At 40.3% G+C, this 17482-nt stretch overlaps 1 protein-coding gene across 3 annotated transcripts in view; it reads left to right on the top strand.

Annotated features, from left to right (window-relative positions):
- Positions 1–17482, top strand: part of XYLB (xylulokinase) — an 85395-nt gene that overhangs the window by 36244 nt on the left and 31669 nt on the right. Inside the window, exon 17 of one of the 3 annotated variants that reach the window (XM_075044964.1) lies at positions 15058–15302. The exons of the other annotated variants lie outside the window; for them this stretch is intronic. Within the exon in view, the coding sequence (XP_074901065.1) occupies positions 15058–15200 (143 nt within the window). The 3' untranslated portion in view covers positions 15201–15302. Of the gene's footprint in view, positions 1–15057; positions 15303–17482 lie in introns of those variants that run through there. 3 annotated transcript variants of the gene reach the window in all.

Below are 17482 nucleotides of genomic sequence, written 5' to 3'. Positions count from 1 at the left end.
AGGCCTCAGCACCTTGCATCTGCCTCCTCCGTACATCCTTCTGTCTGGCCTGATGGCATGTCCAACACCCCAAAATCAGTTGCACGTTCCAGGAGACTACAAAAATATGTTGAGGGCTGAGGTCGGGTGTGTTCTGCTGGTTAAACCAAGAAAGTTTTATGTAGATAAGTTTTTATTTATACACATGCACACTTACACACGAGATATATATATATATATATGTGTATTAATGCCTATTAATGCATGTGTCATTTAGGGGATGGGAGGCAAGACTGGAGATTTGCAGAAGCCTTTTGGTTATTATGACTGACTTATTTATGAAATGAATTATTTTCTCTGAGTAGTCACTCATGTGCAAGTGACTGCTACATGTGGAGATGCAGAAGATGTCTTGTAAAACTGTTGTGGCTTGGGTAACTCATGTGTGTCTGATGCTTAGGAGCAATACCACAAATGTATGGGAGAAGTGATCTAATGGATAGTGTATACCCTAAGAGCTCCACATAAAAGGCTCAAAGAACAATTATCTAAGTTGGATGCAGTGTTTTAAAAACAGCTTCATCCATTTTCCTGCCATTTTTTCTGCTTTTCCTCTAAATAACTCTAATGTATAGTAATTAATTGCTTGAAATAATACCAATAAATCTAACAAGGTTTGTCTAAAGCTTGACTGCACAGAGGAAACTTCATGTTTGTTTCAGTGGTGAGAGAAAAAATAATTTACTGAAAATATTAAGAAAGCTAATATTAATTTAGATGGAACTTAATGAAATCTTTAATGGCTTTTAAAAATTATTTTCCTTAGATTTTAATTTGAATTAAATCATTACTATTGTTAAATTAGTTAAACACTAAATTAAGAAATGCAAATGAAGTGAGCCCAAAATCCAATGTGGTTATTGTTTTTATTGATATATGTAGGCTAGTGGTGTGGAGCAAATTCCAATTATATCTGATCTGTTATTTGCAGTACAAGTTCCTGACTCTTCATTAAGTGTAATACATTAGATTAAATGCTTTGCTCGATAAGAGCTTGGAAAATACCAGTATTACAATAAACCTCTTGCTGCTTTTGCCTCTTTGTCTGGGCTGTTAGCACTGTGTACAATGAAGACTTGAAGGCTTTCTAGTTTAAGTTTTAAAATCCTGCCCAGCTGTGATCATCAGAGAAAGATAAATGTATACTTTAGGTAGCATAGTCACAGGAGGCCCAGAAGCGAGGGAGAGTTGCTAAAGGCAACTCCATTACATACCTGAGTTCACCTGAATAAATGTTCAGTGGCTTCTGCTATGCTAACTTTAAATACTAGTAGCTAGCGAGAAAAATGCTAGTTTCACATGCTAGATCTCCCTACATGGTTAAAACATCCAAAATAAAGGAAACATGTCTTCAAGTATCAGAACTAGATTATTCCAAGTTGTTCTTTATCCTTTGGTTAATATTTTTATAAAATGCTGTATCCTAAACGACTGAAATCAGTAGAAATCTAGGTAGGAAAATGTATGTGCCATTTTGGGCTTGTCCGCTTTGCACAGCCAAGGTACTCGTCTGTGTAAAAGCTCCTTTTTCATTTCTAAGCTATTATTTTTTCCTTGGAAGCCATTCAGGAAGGTGAAATCAAGCAAACTAGCTGCCAAAGCTGCCCTGTGACAGTCCCAGGTGGAGAGGGGACACCGTAACTGCGAGTATGCCTTGCTGCGTGACTGGCCCACGCAGCCCTGGGCAAGCCAGGTACACGTGGTGCTACCGTGTTCCCAGCTGTGGCTGGTTTGTGCCTGTGCTGCTGCATCCATCCTGGTGCTGGATAAGATAGTGGGGTTTCTCTGGTGTCCTCCAGAGCTCCTGTTTGAGCTGCTAGAGGAACTGTATTATTCTATAGTGTGGAAGAACTTGCCTGTCTTGTTGAGCCCCCATGCAGAAGTGTTCTTAGCTTGCCAGTACAGTAGTATAAAATACTTTCAGCTCTGCATGCTCCTCACTTCAGTTTATTCTAGCGGTGTCAAGCCACGTGTCCAGCGCAAGTGGATGAGCTGCCTCTGCTCTAGCTGCTCTGCATTTACAGCAGGGTGTAGAGAGAAAACATGAGACCTCTTCACTGCTTTAGAACCTTCTGGAAGGCAGTTCAGTGAGGAATCCGTGCAAGTGGGATGCTGCCAGAGAAGTGGTGACAGGTGATGTTTACAGCAGTTGCTCTCATTTCAATGTATGTACATTTTTTTTTTTTCCTCCCAGTATATGAGGTAAGCAGTGCTAGTAGCTTCATAATCATCCATGTGAGTAAAACTGATTTAGCTTCAGTCAATGATTAACCTTTTCCTTGCAGGATAATTGTTGGAGTTGATGTGATAGAGGCTTGTGAGGTAGTTGCAGTTCTGTTTTACCCTCATGTGGTGGGCAAAGCAAGTGTATCCAAAGTGCTAGCTGGCTTTGGGAGATAGGATTCCAATGCTGGGGTTAAGTTGTTTGCGATGTCTGTGTCTACAGGGGGAGTATGTGGCAGAGTTAGGACAAGACATTGAGCACTGAGCATGCGTGTCAGCCTTCTCACCCTGTGTCCGGAGAAACTTCTTCCCCTTCTACCCCACATGTAAGAAACCAGTCTTTTTCCCCTGCTCTCTCTTGGTCCTCCTCCTCTCAGTTTCTCTGAGTTCTGGATCAACCTGCATCCAGAGTCATTCAAAATGGTTCTGTGAAAGCATTGAAAGAGTCTGTAATGTTTTGTTACTGGAATGAATGAAAAAACCCCCTCTTTTCTGCGTCATGATGAGGAGGACCACATGGTATTTGCCATGTTGCTTTGTTTCATGCATTTGACTGCTCAGTAACTGCTACCATACAGTTAGCAAAATGCTTCCCTTTCTTGATGCTTTCCTCCCATGCCTGTCATTGCACAAATCCTTGGAGTGTGGTTCCAGAATGTCCCCCTGAAACATTTTTGTCTGTTAGTGTAGTCTATTCATGCTGCTCCATTCCCACGGTCATCAGAATCCCTATTCTGTGCCTAGACTAAAAATGAGACTATTCTAGCTCAAAAACCTCCCGTATGTTATGCTGGGTTTGTTGGTGAGGTGATGCCAGCTATCGAGTGCCTCCTTGTAGTGGTGGCATGTAGATGAGGAGTTTCTGGGTTGCAAAGAGAGATCTTTACCTTGCAGGAGATGTCTTGTGGTTTTGAGGCTGACATTGCTTGGGCTTTTCTTCTGGAAGATTTTTGAAAATGCTTACATAGATGTTTTCAGGTGCTTCTTCCAAACTTATGGGTGTTTTTGCCACACTGTGATCAGAGGATAACTAGACTTCCAGAATGATCCTCTGGCCATCTAGCACCATGTTGCAATGGCATCATCTGGTACTCGCTTAACTGAATTGAATGGTGTGGCACTGCAGCAATCTGCAAAGAATGAGGATCTCCATATCCAGGGAGAGCAAACAGTAGTTTGTTTTCAATGCATGCTAGTTAAATGGGAATCAATTATGGAGAAGTCCTGGAAGCACTAGCATGGAGGAAAGGTGGGTTGGTATTGAACTTTAAGGTTTGACCATGCTGCACAATAGGAGCTTGTATTGCTTCCTCCTGCAAAACAGACTGGTTTCAGGTGGCTAAAGTGGTTTGTAGGCTATGACCCAGCCCAGGCAATCGAGCCCAGTATCAATGAAAATACAGGTGTTATGAACAGTGAGGACAAGCAGTGCTGGATTAGAATATAAATCTTAATCAGGATTAAGCCACAGCAGATATGTACCTATGGAGCAGAATGTGCTGTATGAATAGGAAACAAGCTAGTTAAACAGATTCCATAATTTCAGAGACAGCTCTGCTTCAGTCTCTAAGTGGTTGTACTCTTTTACACTCCAAGGAGAATTCTTACTGCACTGAGGATGAAGCTTTTCTTTGAAATCAAATTTGTTTGTTGGCTTGCGAATGAGAAAAACTTGCTGCAGGATTTGTGCAGGATTCACTCACCCCGTCGGAAATTCTGTCAGGGCTGAGATGAAATGTGAGCGGGAGGAAGAACCATGTAACGGTACAGGCTCATCTGTTTTCACATGAATACATTAGAGCAAAATCTCACTTTCATGAATCAGCATTTCCTTTGTCAATATCTTTCAATATTAAACAGTAAGGTGACACCAGGATTACATTGGAGGAAAAGTAAATTAAACTACAACAAAAGATTCTTGAGAGTAAATTGACACTTCAGGTCTTGATTCATGGTTCAGCTACGGAACAGGATGGCAATAACTGTTTCCTTCCCACCATGTTTAAAATCATTTTGTAACTGAGAGTTAAAAAGGACATTTCCAGATCCTTAGTGGATACCAGCTCATCCAAATCCCACACTGCATTGAGAAATGATTCCCTTACTCCCTTCCAGGTTTTCTGAAAATTGTAATGCTCATTCAGTTTGCCAAGATATGGAGCATATACTAGTGCACTTCCCTTGTTGCCTAGAAAGAAAATAGCTGATGTTTTAGTATCCTCATGTGCTGAAATGTCATATTCTTCAGCTGAAGTGCAGTGTTTCCTCCTCTTCCTTCTTGCCAAATCCATTTTGTGTTTTTACACATTAACCTCTTCCTGACATAGTGCCACTCATGCATGAAAAGACCAAGTGCTTCTAGGTTGCAAGCGCAGCAGTTGTCTAATATGTTAGGCTTGACAAGGATTCAAAGGAAATACACAAGTTTATGAATGTTATTAATAATTCTAATAAATAATCCTGGGGAGGTTATTTTGGAATGCATATTTTAGTGAAAAGGCTGTCTTTAAAGCTTCTGAAACAGATGTTTAAATTACATAGGTGTCCTGCTATTCTGATCTTAATGGCAGAAATTATTTTACATAGAGACACACTTGGTTCATATCCATAAGTATTCATGGGTTTACATACATACAAATACATGCACTTCCTTGACTTGTCAGTTTAGTGGCACCTCCTCCCTGACACTTACTTGTGTAAGTCTTGTAGGCTCTTTAAAAAAAAAAAAAAAAAGTAAGTTTCCTGTGTTTTTTCACTTGGCATTACTGGTTCAGACAGATAATCCTGAAATGCTTCTGTCTGCTTTAAAAGTTCACAGAAAATTTAGAAGGCAAACAAAAACCAAGAGAGAACACAATTTCTGCAGGATCAGTGGTGGAAATTGCAATTGCTTCTTTAGTTGCAGAACAGGTTCTGCACAAACAGCAACAGTGAAAGCTTTCCTACCCTTCAATCCCAGCTCTGACTTAAGAAAGCACCTTTAGAAGAAAATGTATGTTTTTTCATATAAATGGGCTTTATCTCTAGTCCAGCCAAATTTTTTTTGGTCTTGATTTGAATACAGACATTGTCATCTCATTGACTTGTTAATGCTAGTGATGCTACTTGTGTTTAAGCATGCTCTGAAGGGGTTTCTTAAGTTCCTAGCTCTAATTTTTCACCTCCTGCTGAGAGCCAGCAAGGAAACTGAGTCATGTCATTTGTGACCTAGTGTGTTCTTAGCAATTCCTAGCAGAAGTCCCTTTAAACAGGGACACGTGGCTTGGGCCAAGTTTCTCAGAACAGAGAACTATTAGCAGAGACCTCCAGTGTGTTAGTCACTGTGAATATAAACATTGAGAAAGGTCTTATGATATAATGAGAAAAGGCTAAAGAGGTGAGCTGTGCATCACACTACTTCATCCAGTGTACACCTAATCCCGTGTTACACATTCAACTCTATCTCCAGGCTTATCCTCTGATATGATGATGAGAAGCTCATGCATGTGACTTGAATAAATCATGTAAGTTGCATGTTAAGCAGAGGAATAGTCTGTCGGGAGCCTCATCAAATTCAATAAGGAAAAACATCAAGTCTTGCACCTGGGGCACATAAACTCCCTGCACTGATAAGAATCTGGGGGGAAGTTCTGCTGAAAAGGGCGTGGGAGATCTAGCTAAAAACGAGCCAGCCGTGTGTCCTTGCAGCAAGGAAGGCTGACAGCATACAGGCTGTACCGACAGAAGCACAGCCGGGCAACTGAAGGAAGTGAATTGCGGTCCTTGATTCAGCAGCCCATTAGATCACATCTGGAGTATTGCACCTGGTTTGGGGCCCCTTAATGTGAGAAATGCACTGATAAACTGGACCAAGTGCCGTGGAGGGCCACCAAGATGCTTGGAGGCTGGAGGACCTGCCCTGAGGAGAGAGGCTGGGGGAGCTGGGCTAGTTGAGCCTGGAGAGGAGGATGCTTCAGGGGGACCTAATGGCAGCCTGCTGAGGTGCACAGCAGAAGGATGCGAGGCAATGTCCATAAATCGTTAGATGAGAGTTTCTAATGGGTTATACAAAAGCAAATTTTCACAGGGAGGAGTATAAATATAAAGCATTTTATTAGCGGGCTCTTGGTAACCGGAGGTCTTGAAACCTTGCCTCAGAAATGTAGCAAGACAAGGCTCATTTTATGTTGTTCTCCTTCTGAATAAGGTGGCATGTTGACCTAGTTCTGTCACTCTGCAGTCACGAGCCAATTGGATCCCTCAGCTGCCACCCCATCTCATTTTGCCTCATTTGGACAGATAGAGCTAATTACAGTAGGTACTCTATCCAAATTTTTACGGTTTAATTTACAGCATGATGAACAGAGTCAGTGATGGAGATGCAACCAAGGAAGTGGAGGGATGCTCTGACCTTGTCACTCAGATGGATGTGGAGACATACTGCTCTTTTCCCAGATGGCTCTTGAGTTTTACAGAAAGTCAGTGACATGTTTAATTACTTCTGACAAATAGAGAATGCTTTCTCTTTTAGCTGTATTGTGTTATGCCCTTCATGACAGTGGAAAAAGGCAAAGCAGCATCTTGACCGGCCACCCTTTGAGTAGGATGTTATGGACTGAACGTGTCAGGGTTGAAGTACAGGCTTTCAGCTCCCCTTGACTCTTGGTGCTGTCAGGATTAGAAATGCCTGATGCAAGAAAGTGCTTGGGTACCTCTGAGGTCAATGAAACTCAAATGCGTGCCAAATAACGTTCTGCAAAGAGATGTTTTCTCAGCAATCAAGATGTAGTTTACCTGCTATATGGCATTTGATAACTCTTGTTAAACAGAGAAGATTAATTTGAAATTGCATTAGGATGTGGAAAAAAAGGTCAAGATTGTTGCAGTCTCCTGAATTATGATAAATATAATTAAGGTGGTAAGACTTTTGTCTTCTCATTACTTTTAAAACAAACACATTGAGAGGGGGAAATGGCTATACTTGGAAATTTAGAGCTGGTACAATCAAATGTCTGTTTGCAAGATTTGAAGGTGCCTTATTTGTTGGCTTGATGGTGAATTTTTTAAACACTCAATGTAAAATACTTCCATGTATTTTGTGATAGGGAAATGAAAAATGTGCAAGGTGTGTCTTCCCCACTGAAAATTCTTTTGGACTACCTCTGGTTTGACCTGATTTGCAGGCTTTCATTCAAAAGTGGCAGAGAATTAAGGGGAGGTTCTTTTAAGAGCGCTTAAGGCTGAAATAGTTCTGGTGCTGTCGGTGAAGGTAAGAATGGCTATCCTGAGTCAGGCCGAAGGGCCAGCTAGGCTAGAGTCTTCCTCTGACAGTGGCCAGTCTCTAATACCAAGCAAGGCTTGAACAGCTATTATATTCTCCCAGCCTGCACCAGTCTGCAGTTCAGCAACTTCCTGACCCTGAGGGTTTTTTATTTAACAGTTGTTGACGGACTTTTTCCCATGAACCTCTCTAATCACTTTTTAAAAGCATGTAGGTTTTTGGCACCCATGGTATCCTGTAGCACTGAGCACTTCAGCTGAGCTGTGCATTGTGTGAGAAGTCCCTATTTCTGGCTTGTGTTGAGCATGTCTCCTGATAATTTGATTTGCTCCTTGGTAGGTTTTGTACTATGAGAAACAGCGAATAATTATTCTGTATTTATCTTCTCCTTGACTGCTTGTGCTTTGCTGGCTTCCCCCGGTATACGTTTAGCCATTTCTTTTCTTGGCTGAAGAATTGTAATCAAGACTTACTCATGTCTCATTGGAAGCTGTCCCACACCTTTGATCAACCTTGTTGTGCCTCTCTATATTGTTTCCATTTTTATTATGTTCTTTTTGAGATGTAGGACCAGTGCTGCACTGAGTATTCAAGCAGACACTAACCTTTTATTTTTTAAAAGGTGGCATGATACTATTTCTGGTTTTATTCCTTTTATAAAAAATTTAGTGTACTTACTTTTTCAATTTTTGAGTAGTGATCTGATATTTTCATGAAATTATTAAAATTTGCCATGCTTTACTCAAAGATAATACTTCAGAGCCTGTTGGGTGTGCAAATTTAGGTCTCTTCTTTCCATGTACATCAACACTGAATGTAATCAACATTGAATTTCATCTGCCATTTTGCTTCTTATCCTGTCTCTATCATGAGAAAAATCTGAAACACCTCGGGGTTGGCTTTCTTGTCTCATTCTCTGCCCTTTCCCACATTACTTGTGATCACCTTTCACTAGTGAAAACCGATCACTTACTCCTACTTTTTGTTTCATCTCTTTTTTAAAAATGATCATTAATTTGTAACACCACTTCCATTCTTGTCCTTTGGCAGCCTTCTTTCTACAAGAATCTTTGGTGAAGGACCTTGTCAAAAAAACTGTTGGAAATCCATGTTTATGCTTGTGTAAAGCAATTGAGTCAGAGACTCCTTTTCAGATCTGTCTGGCAGGACTTTGCATTACAAAAGGCACTGAGTCTTCCCCATTAAATCACATTTGTCAAAGTATCTAATGATTCTGACTTTGCAGTGCTTTCTGCTGATTAGCTGAGTATGGATCTCAGTTATTGAAAGCTCCCCATGTCCAGCTGGGAGCCCATTTTGATAACTGGCATCGTGTTTGTCACCAACACGCCTCTGGTACTAAGGCAGTTTTAAGCAAGAGGTTATATTTTCCACAGGTAACGCTATAATAATTTGGCACTTCATTTATACACAATTTTTGCATGGGTAACACAGGATTTGTTCTAAAATATCCCTTGTTGACACCTCAGTCTGGAACAGGCCCTCCAACACGTCCCAAATTCTTAATTGTCCTTGAACAATCTCAGTGGTAGTTATGAGTATTCTAGGCTTTTGGCTGCTGCCTTTAAATTCTTTTTAATGTGCTTTGTCCTTTTTTTGTTATTCTACTTTGCTGAAATTATGTATTCTTGCTGTGGATTGATTATTTATTTTAATTGATTGGCATTTCATAGATCAATTTATCTTAATAGAATCATAGAATAGTTTGGGTTGGAAGGGACCTTTAAAGGTCATCTAGTCCAACCCCCCTGCAATGAGCAGGGACATCTTCAACTCGATCAGGTTGCTCAGAGCCCCGTCCAACCTGACCTGGAATGTTTCCAGGGATGGGGCATCTACAGCCTCTCTGGGCAACCTGTGCCAGTATTTCACCACCCTCATCGTAAAACATTTCTTCCTTTAAATCTAGTCTAAGTCTGCCGCCTTTTAGTTTAAAGCCATTGCCCCTTGTCCTATCGCAACAGGCCCTACTAAAAAGGTTGTCCCCATCTTTCTCACAAGCCCCCTTTAAGTACTGAAAGGTTGCAATAAGGTGTTCCCAGAGCCTTCTCTTCTCCAGGCTGAACAACCTCAACTTAATACTTCATGGTAGCTGTTATAGAGTGGTTCTTCAGTAGTAACTTTCTGAACCCATGTGTTTTCTGCTTAAGATACCACAGGTCAGAAGTTGCTGCTTTTTTTCTAGGGTTCTTGAGGAGTTGTAGCATAAAGCATATTCAGGTATGATATTTACCCTAACTCATATAGAGATAACTGTAGTATCTCATTGTTACTGTATTGTCTGTCCAGGCAGTCTCTCCCATCTCTTTGTGTGTGTTTTACTCATTGTCATCATTCTGGACAAGTGGTCTGTTGTATGGTCCCAATATTGATGTGGTATTCAAACCATATGGATTATGTTACAAGTTGGTACAATTAACTTGCTTGTCTGCTCTGACTTCTGGTTTTCATGAATGTATAGCAACACTCACTGCTGTGGTTTTCCTATATCATTGCAACATAATTTGTTCTTTTATTTTATAGCATGTAATGATTGTCTGCCTTTCACCAGTATGCTGCTTCTGTCAATATCGTCATTGAAAGCTAGACATTTTTAGGTTTTCTATCTTATTTTTTAGATTTCTAGTTTCGGTATAGCAGCACTTCCAGACTTGGCTCAGTAGCTTATTTTTTGTGCTATGATTAAAATGGAATTATTTCTTCTTTGTGGTTTCTTGTTCAGATTTATTAATGTCTGCCCTATCTTTTATTTATAGATACAAAGTTTTAATGATTTCAGCCCTAGAAAATGTGTCATGTCCATTTGTGCCAGCCTTACTGCACTTCTTAGATTAAACATTCTCCTGTAACATTATTAATTGTAAATGCCAGTAGTCTGGTACCAGCTTGATTTAGATGAAAACAGTCTTTCCTGTATAAGCAGCCTTTCTTCCAAAGGCTTCTGCAGTTCCTACTGAATCAAAATTTAATAGTTAAAGCTCACATTTGTGAGAGGAGTGTTATGCCAGTGTGGAGTTTTTTTCAAAATCATAACCGAAAGATTTAATAGACTTTATTGATGGAAAGAGATTTGTTAGAATAGATAAAATGTTTGTTTTACTGTAAATCTGTGGATACTGAAAATGCGGAGTGGTAGTTGCCAAAGCAATAGGCATTCAGGTATTGGCTATGACTTTGGAAGGACTAAGCTATAAAAGATTATTTTCTTCTACCTTTGAGTTGGCACAAGACATTCAGAATCCTCAGCAGAGGGGAGAATCAGGCTAATAAAGGTGGATGCACGGTGTACGGGTAGGATTTGGTTGTAGGAGTTTGAAAGTTGAAGACAGTAAGCTAAGCAGCTTAACATCTTCAGAATAAGAGGGAGTGAAGCTTGTAAGTGCGTCAAGCTGTTTGCTTAGATCTAGACTAAGGAGCTTAAGTAGCTTATAACACCACAAGCTCACAAGCTCCGGAGGAAGGGACTTACAAGCTGTGCAACAGCTATACTTCAAAGGCCTTACAAGTCCCACTGATGAAGCCTGCAGGGCTTCTAGAGAGCATGTCAAGTAAATCTGTCCGTCTGTCTGTGTCTCTGCAGTATCCAAGTGCTTCCTTTTGTTTCCTCCTTATAAAGTTACGGGCAACTCTCCTCCCTGGAGTTATCACAATGTTAAATACCAGGCATTTTAAAATAAGGAGGTTCTCAAAATTAATTTAGGCATGTCCTTTATACATATTCTGTCCTCCTTTTCCTCACTAAAAAACCGTACTATTATGTATGCTAGGATGTACCATTTTTTTCTGATGAAATGTTGTATGAGGAACTTGAAAAGGATGAAGAGCCCCTTGCCTTTATAGTGGGGGATAGAAAATTATCTCAACTGTATAGCTGTAAATTAGCTATCTTTGGGGTCTTCATCTTTAAATGTGTTTGTTTCTTGTTGAAGTCTTTAAGACTAGATCATCACAAGTTGTGAAGTTGTACTGTATTGCTATGGTCCCATCCAATTCCCATTGAAATCAGTTGGCTTACTTGGGTTCAAAGGCTCCTGCAGAGATGGCTACATTCACAAACTTTTGCTCTACAAAATAACTGTCATGTCCTCAAGAGTGTAATTACTTACTAGTCAAAAAATTACCTTCATAATGGTGCTTTCTTGGGTAATTTTGTCATCTTGAGCTTGTTCTGTCCTGACTTCATTAAGTCTACTGAAGATACACTTTAAATTACAGGCATATGACCAGTTTTCTGTTTTGCTCTGACTCCTTGTTCCCTAAGTATTTAGTTTCTATATTTCGAAGTAGATTCTTACATGTGGTTTAGTATTTTTGCCTGTACAGACTGAAACATATGATGATGAAAAATGGATCTTTGTAAATTAATATCTTGCACAGTTTAGGCTGATTTTGCAAAGTAGTCTTTCAGGGTATTTTACAGTCTTTACAGTTACATGTAATAAGTTATACTAAGAGTAGTTAGAAACACAGTATGGGTGAGGATGGAGAGGACCTCTGAAGATCGTCTGGTCAGAGCAGGGCCAACTGGAGGAGGTGGCCCAGGACTGTGTCCAGTTGGGTTTTGAATATCTCCAAGGATGGAGGTTCCACAACCTCTCTGGCAAAGCTGCTGCAGTATTTGATCACCTGTACAGTTTTTTAAAAAAAAGAAAAAAAAGAAAAAAAAAAGTTTATGTTTAAAAGGAATTTTCTTTATTTCAATTTGTGCCCTTTGCCTCTTGTTCTGTCACTGGATGGCACTGAGAAGAATCTGGCTTTGTAGTCTTACTCTCCCACATCAAATATTTATGCACAAGATTCCCCCATGAGCCTTCTCTTCTCCAGGCTGAACAGTCCCAGCTCTCTCAGCCTTTCCTTGTATGCCAGGTGTTCCAGTCCCTTAATCATCTTCATGGCCATCACTGGACTCAATCCAGTATGTCCATGTCTCTCTTGTACTCTCTTGCCCAGAGCTGGACCCAGCACTACCGCCGTGTATCACGTGCTGAGCAGTGCTCCCTCAACCTGCTAGTAATGTTCTTTTTAATGCAACCCAGGATGCTGTTGGCCGCCTTTGCTGCAAGGACACATAGCTAGATCATGTTTACCTTGCTGTAGAGCAGGATCCTCAGGGCTTTTTCTCCTAAGCTGCTTTACAGCTCATGGCCTCCAGACAGTCAACCCTCAGCCTGTAGTGGTGCATGGGCTGTTTTCTCCCCAGGTGCAGGACTTTGTATTTCCATTTATTGAACTTGATGAGGTTTCTCTTGGTCCATTCCTCCAGCCTGTTGGGGTCCTGCTGATGGCAGCACAACCCTCTTGTGTGTCAGCACTCCTCTCGTTTTTGTATCATCTGCAAACTTGCTGAGGATACACTCTGTCCCATCATTTAGGTCATTAATGTTGAACAGTATCAGACCAGTATTGACCCTTGGAGTACACCACTAGTGAGTTGTCTCCAGCTGGACTTTGTACCACCGATCACAACCTTGAAGTCCAGCAGTACAGCCAATTTTCAGTCCACCTCACTGTCCACCTATCTAATCTGTACTTCTGTTTGTCAATGAAGATATTGTGGGAGACAGTGTCAAAAGGCTTGCTAAAATTTAGATGAACAACGTCCACTGCTTTCTGCTCATCCACCAAACCAGTCATCTCATCTTAGAAGGCCATGCTGACTAATGCCAGTCACCTTTCTATCCTTCATATGTTTGGAATGGTTTCCAGGAGGTTTTGTTCAATCTTCCTAAGGATCAAGGTGAACCTGACTGGCCTGTAGTTCCCAGTATCTTCCTCCTTGCCGTTGTTGAAGATAGGAGTGACGTTTGCTTTCTTCCAGTCCTCAGGAGCCTCCCCAAATTGCTGTGACCTTTCAAAGGTAATGAATAGTGGTCTCACTCAGTGATACCAGCCAACTGCCTCAGCACTCATGGGTGCATCCTGTGAGGCCCCATGGACTTCTGTACGTCCCGTTTATATAAATGTTCCCTAACCTGGTCTGTTCCATTGAGGGTAAGCCTTTCCTGCTCTGGACTTTCCTCCTTGCTGCAGGGACCTGGCATTCCTGAAAGCGAATCTTAGCAGTAAAGAGTAAGGCAAAGATGGCATCGAGAACTTTGGTCCTTTATCACCAGGTCCCATTAGTTTGCAGTCATATGCTATAGGTCTTGGTCTGTATGTGTGTGTAAGCGTGTTTACGTGTGGGCTCATTTCCAAGCAAACAAGCCTGAGGTTTGTGCTGATTTCCCAGACAAGCTTTTCCTGTTCATGGCTCAGGATGTCAGCCAGCTGCCCCAGTGAGCCAGCGATTCAATTGCAGGGGAAGTTCAGCTTGGGTAAAACAAAGACAGCTGTACACGTTTTTCTTCTGATTTTTAATTGCTTCCGTCTCTATATCTGAAGCATTTTTCTTAAAAATACTTCATTTTGCAGGTGTAGCCTTACGGACTTTCTCTCATCATAGCTTTTCTTATCATTTGCAGCCATTAAAGACTTCAAAATACTTTTGGCAGGGGAGTTAACACAGGTGCCCTGGAGCAACTCCCATTGGGATAATTGCATTCTTTTTACTTAAAGTCCCCTTTTTGTCAGCCGTTATCTTAGGGTTCATTTCATGTCATGAGTTGTTGTGCTGTGCTGTGCTGTCTGCCAGAGAGAGTTGTATTTCACTGCAGACTTGTAGGGCTGAAACTTTTGTATGCAAACTATTTTTTTTTTTTTTTGATACTGGAAGGACAATCCAATAAACCATTTTCTTTCTTATTGGAAATTGAAATAATGCTGCTTTTTTTGGATGGAGAGAAGCATACAGGCTGGATTTTGATGTCTCATTGATCTTAAAGCAAAGCCTTGGCTCTAGTTCCAATGAAAAGGTGGTGCGATTTAGATGCTGCTTTGACACTCAGAAGACTTGGCCTGCAGTCCTAGTTCATCTAGATGAATATCTTCACTGTATCTTTTTCTCACATCTGAAATCAGGATGATGATAATTCCTATCTGTTAAGGGCACTCTGAGGATGAATTGACTATTATTAGACTGGGATTATAAACTCGCTCAGTCGTTATATGGGAAATGAGATTCAGGCCCAGAGATTTCTTTTTTGTGGTTAATTCTCAGATGAAAGATCTGCTAAGGACCCTGTACACCAACATGTACAGGGGTCTAGACCAGGGTCACTGAAGTTTTCAGGTTCACAGTGGTTTATACGCACCTTGGTTGAGATGCTTGTATACAAGTAGACGAGGATAAACCAGTTTGACACTCAGTTCTGGAGAGCAGCAATTGTTGCGTCTGCTGAAAGCTTTTGTAGCATATGGTTTGGATTTCTGCATGATAGGAGAATGGAAGATGTGGGTTAGGGCTCCCATTGTTTCTTCTGGGAATTCGTGGAAGGAAATAGTAGCTGATAGGCCATATAGCCTTTGCATGGTGAGCATGATGTCTCTGATATGTCAGATCTCTGAGACATGTAGCGTACAGGAGGCCAGGGCACATTTGGTAAATCTTAATGCATTTTGTATTCCTCTCTTTTCAGCCAGTCAAAATTTGAGCTCAAAAAAGAAAACAAGAAAGCAGAAATCTGAACATATGGCAACCTTAATTACAGGGGTAATGTTGTTTGTTTTGTTTTGTTTTGTTTTGTTTTTTTCACCTTCAAACTCATTGCAGTCATACTGACCTTAGTGCTCTTTCCTTTCCTATGGTGCATTCAGCTATTCCCATGAAAAGTTTGCTTTCCTGAGCAGGAAGACTGAGTAAGCATGTGCAGCCAAATACCTGTATTTTTGTTTCATAAGAACAGATGTGCTTTCAAAATTTCTTTTCAAACTGTCTCATAAAGTCACATTTCAGGGGGTTTTGTGAAGAGACATGAAGGATGGCTCTCCTTTTGGAGACTGAGATCCCTTTTCTGACTGATAGCAGAAATGAGTCTTGAACCTAGATTTGACATAAATAAAGCCAGTGTCTCTGCTATTGGGTTTAGAGTCAGTCTAAACTGACTTCTGCTTGGGGCTATTCTGCTTCTTATGAAATATTCACCAGTCCAGAGAGACAGTGTGACTTTGTATAACTTGATGGTGAAGGAAAATTTGTGGGATAAAGCAGACCCCGGTTGAGGCTCTGTTCCTGTTCTAAAACAGGTGATTTACATCCTAAGTAAGTCCTTAGGCAGCAAGGTGATAGTGTTTATCTGCTCTCTTTCTGGTTTTCTTCTGTTGCATGTTTTCTGTCATGGCCTTGAAAAACTCTTTGATTAGCTGTTGTGGTCCAATAAAAAATATCTTGCAGAAAAATTCTTGACCAGCTCTCTCAGAATTAGTAAGTTATGAATTATAGAACAAGGGTGCCAATATGTTCTAGGTAATAGTACATAGGGTTTCCTATTTTATTTAATAAGTCTTTGCTAAAGTCAGCATCTCTATTTAGATCCTTGGCTTGTTTGCAGCTGCTATGTTCCTACTTTGCATATGACAATGTAAGAAGACTTTCTCATGACCAGAGCTTTGTTTTTCCCCTTTTGTGTGATTCTCCATAATTTAGATAGCTTGACAGTGTGTCTTAGTGGATTTTTAATTTTGCAGAAGTTAAGTTGATTTGCTTTTGAAAAATTAACCAGTCCGTACCCTTGAAAAGTCATTGCATCTGTTATTACCTCCACATGTGATAAGTTTAAGAAAATGATTAGCAAAGGTGTCACTCATTTCTGCATGCTGTATATCAGATCGGACTTGCTGTGAAGTAGTGAACCATATTAAAGCTGTGAAATCAGCCCTGCTCTACAGGGACTACAACCAGCTGCACCAATTTTACTACTTTTTTCCCTTGCAGATTCAGGAATGATTGGAATGGAGTTTGACAGTTTATTTACAGATTTGCTGTGACTGACAAGATGCCAGAGGGGAAATGTTTGTACTCCCTGAAGAAAGTTTTTGGTAACTAAGGCTAAATATCTGACAGACAGAATTCTGTTACAAAGCAGAGTGTGATCAACAGTTGTGTTACTGCAGTATTCAGTGCATCTTTTCATTTAAAATACAGCTAAAAATTCAGAACTAAAGCCAGCATTTGCCTTGATGTTAAGTGTCCGTACAGAAGAGAAGATGTGCGGCACTGGTGAATTCAAGCCTTCCAGTCCAATCCTGATCTCTCATCCGTATAAGAAATTAGGGAAAGGAGGATGAAAAACACTCACATGCCACCTTTTTTCCTCTTGGTCACTGATTTTTCAAACTTAAAATTTGTACGTTCCATAAATTTTTCAATATGGGACTGGACCTCTTACATGGTAAATTCAAGTCTCCTTGACAACTGACCTGCTTCTCTTACCTTATGGGCTGCCAAGAGTTCACGAACCATGCATTGAAAACTTATGTCCGTGTACGCGATGTTAAGGTTCCTTGCAGTTTAACCTTGAAATGAATAAATAAAATTAATCTTGTTTTCCTCTTACATTCGTCCCTTGGCTTTGAAACTAGGGCTTTTTCTTTTTCATGATCATGTCATTCTGTTTCTGATTGTCAGTGTAAATCTGCAGTAACCTGACTAATGTATCCTCCTTGTGTATAAAAATCTGTCTTATACAATGATACTTTGAAAACAGAAACCTTTTGGAAGAAGATGCATGAGCTATATACTGTATTATATACAATATATGGGTAGTAATATAATACTCTGTATTCCCAGAAATAGTATTAAACATTTGATCAGGAAAGTATTTTTTGTTCATTAATAGCTCTTTGTTCATTTAAAAGGCACAGAATCTTTTGTACATTGAAAAGGTTAATTATACTCGGAGTAAAGGTACTCAAATAAATTGTGTGTTTTATGGGTAGTAGAGGTTGAAGGTGGGCAGATTTGTCTAGCAGAGAGAAAAAATACATTTTTATTAGATTGTTAGGTGTTAAGAAGTGCTGCCAACTAGCCAAATGTAATCTGAGTATTCATGAGCAAGAGGTACG

Source organism: Buteo buteo, chromosome 2 (assembly GCF_964188355.1).
Source record: "Buteo buteo chromosome 2, bButBut1.hap1.1, whole genome shotgun sequence".
Classification (NCBI taxonomy): domain Eukaryota; kingdom Metazoa; phylum Chordata; class Aves; order Accipitriformes; family Accipitridae; genus Buteo; species Buteo buteo.
The sequence above is the reverse complement of the archived record's forward strand: the minus strand, read 5'-3'. Positions and strand labels throughout refer to the sequence as shown.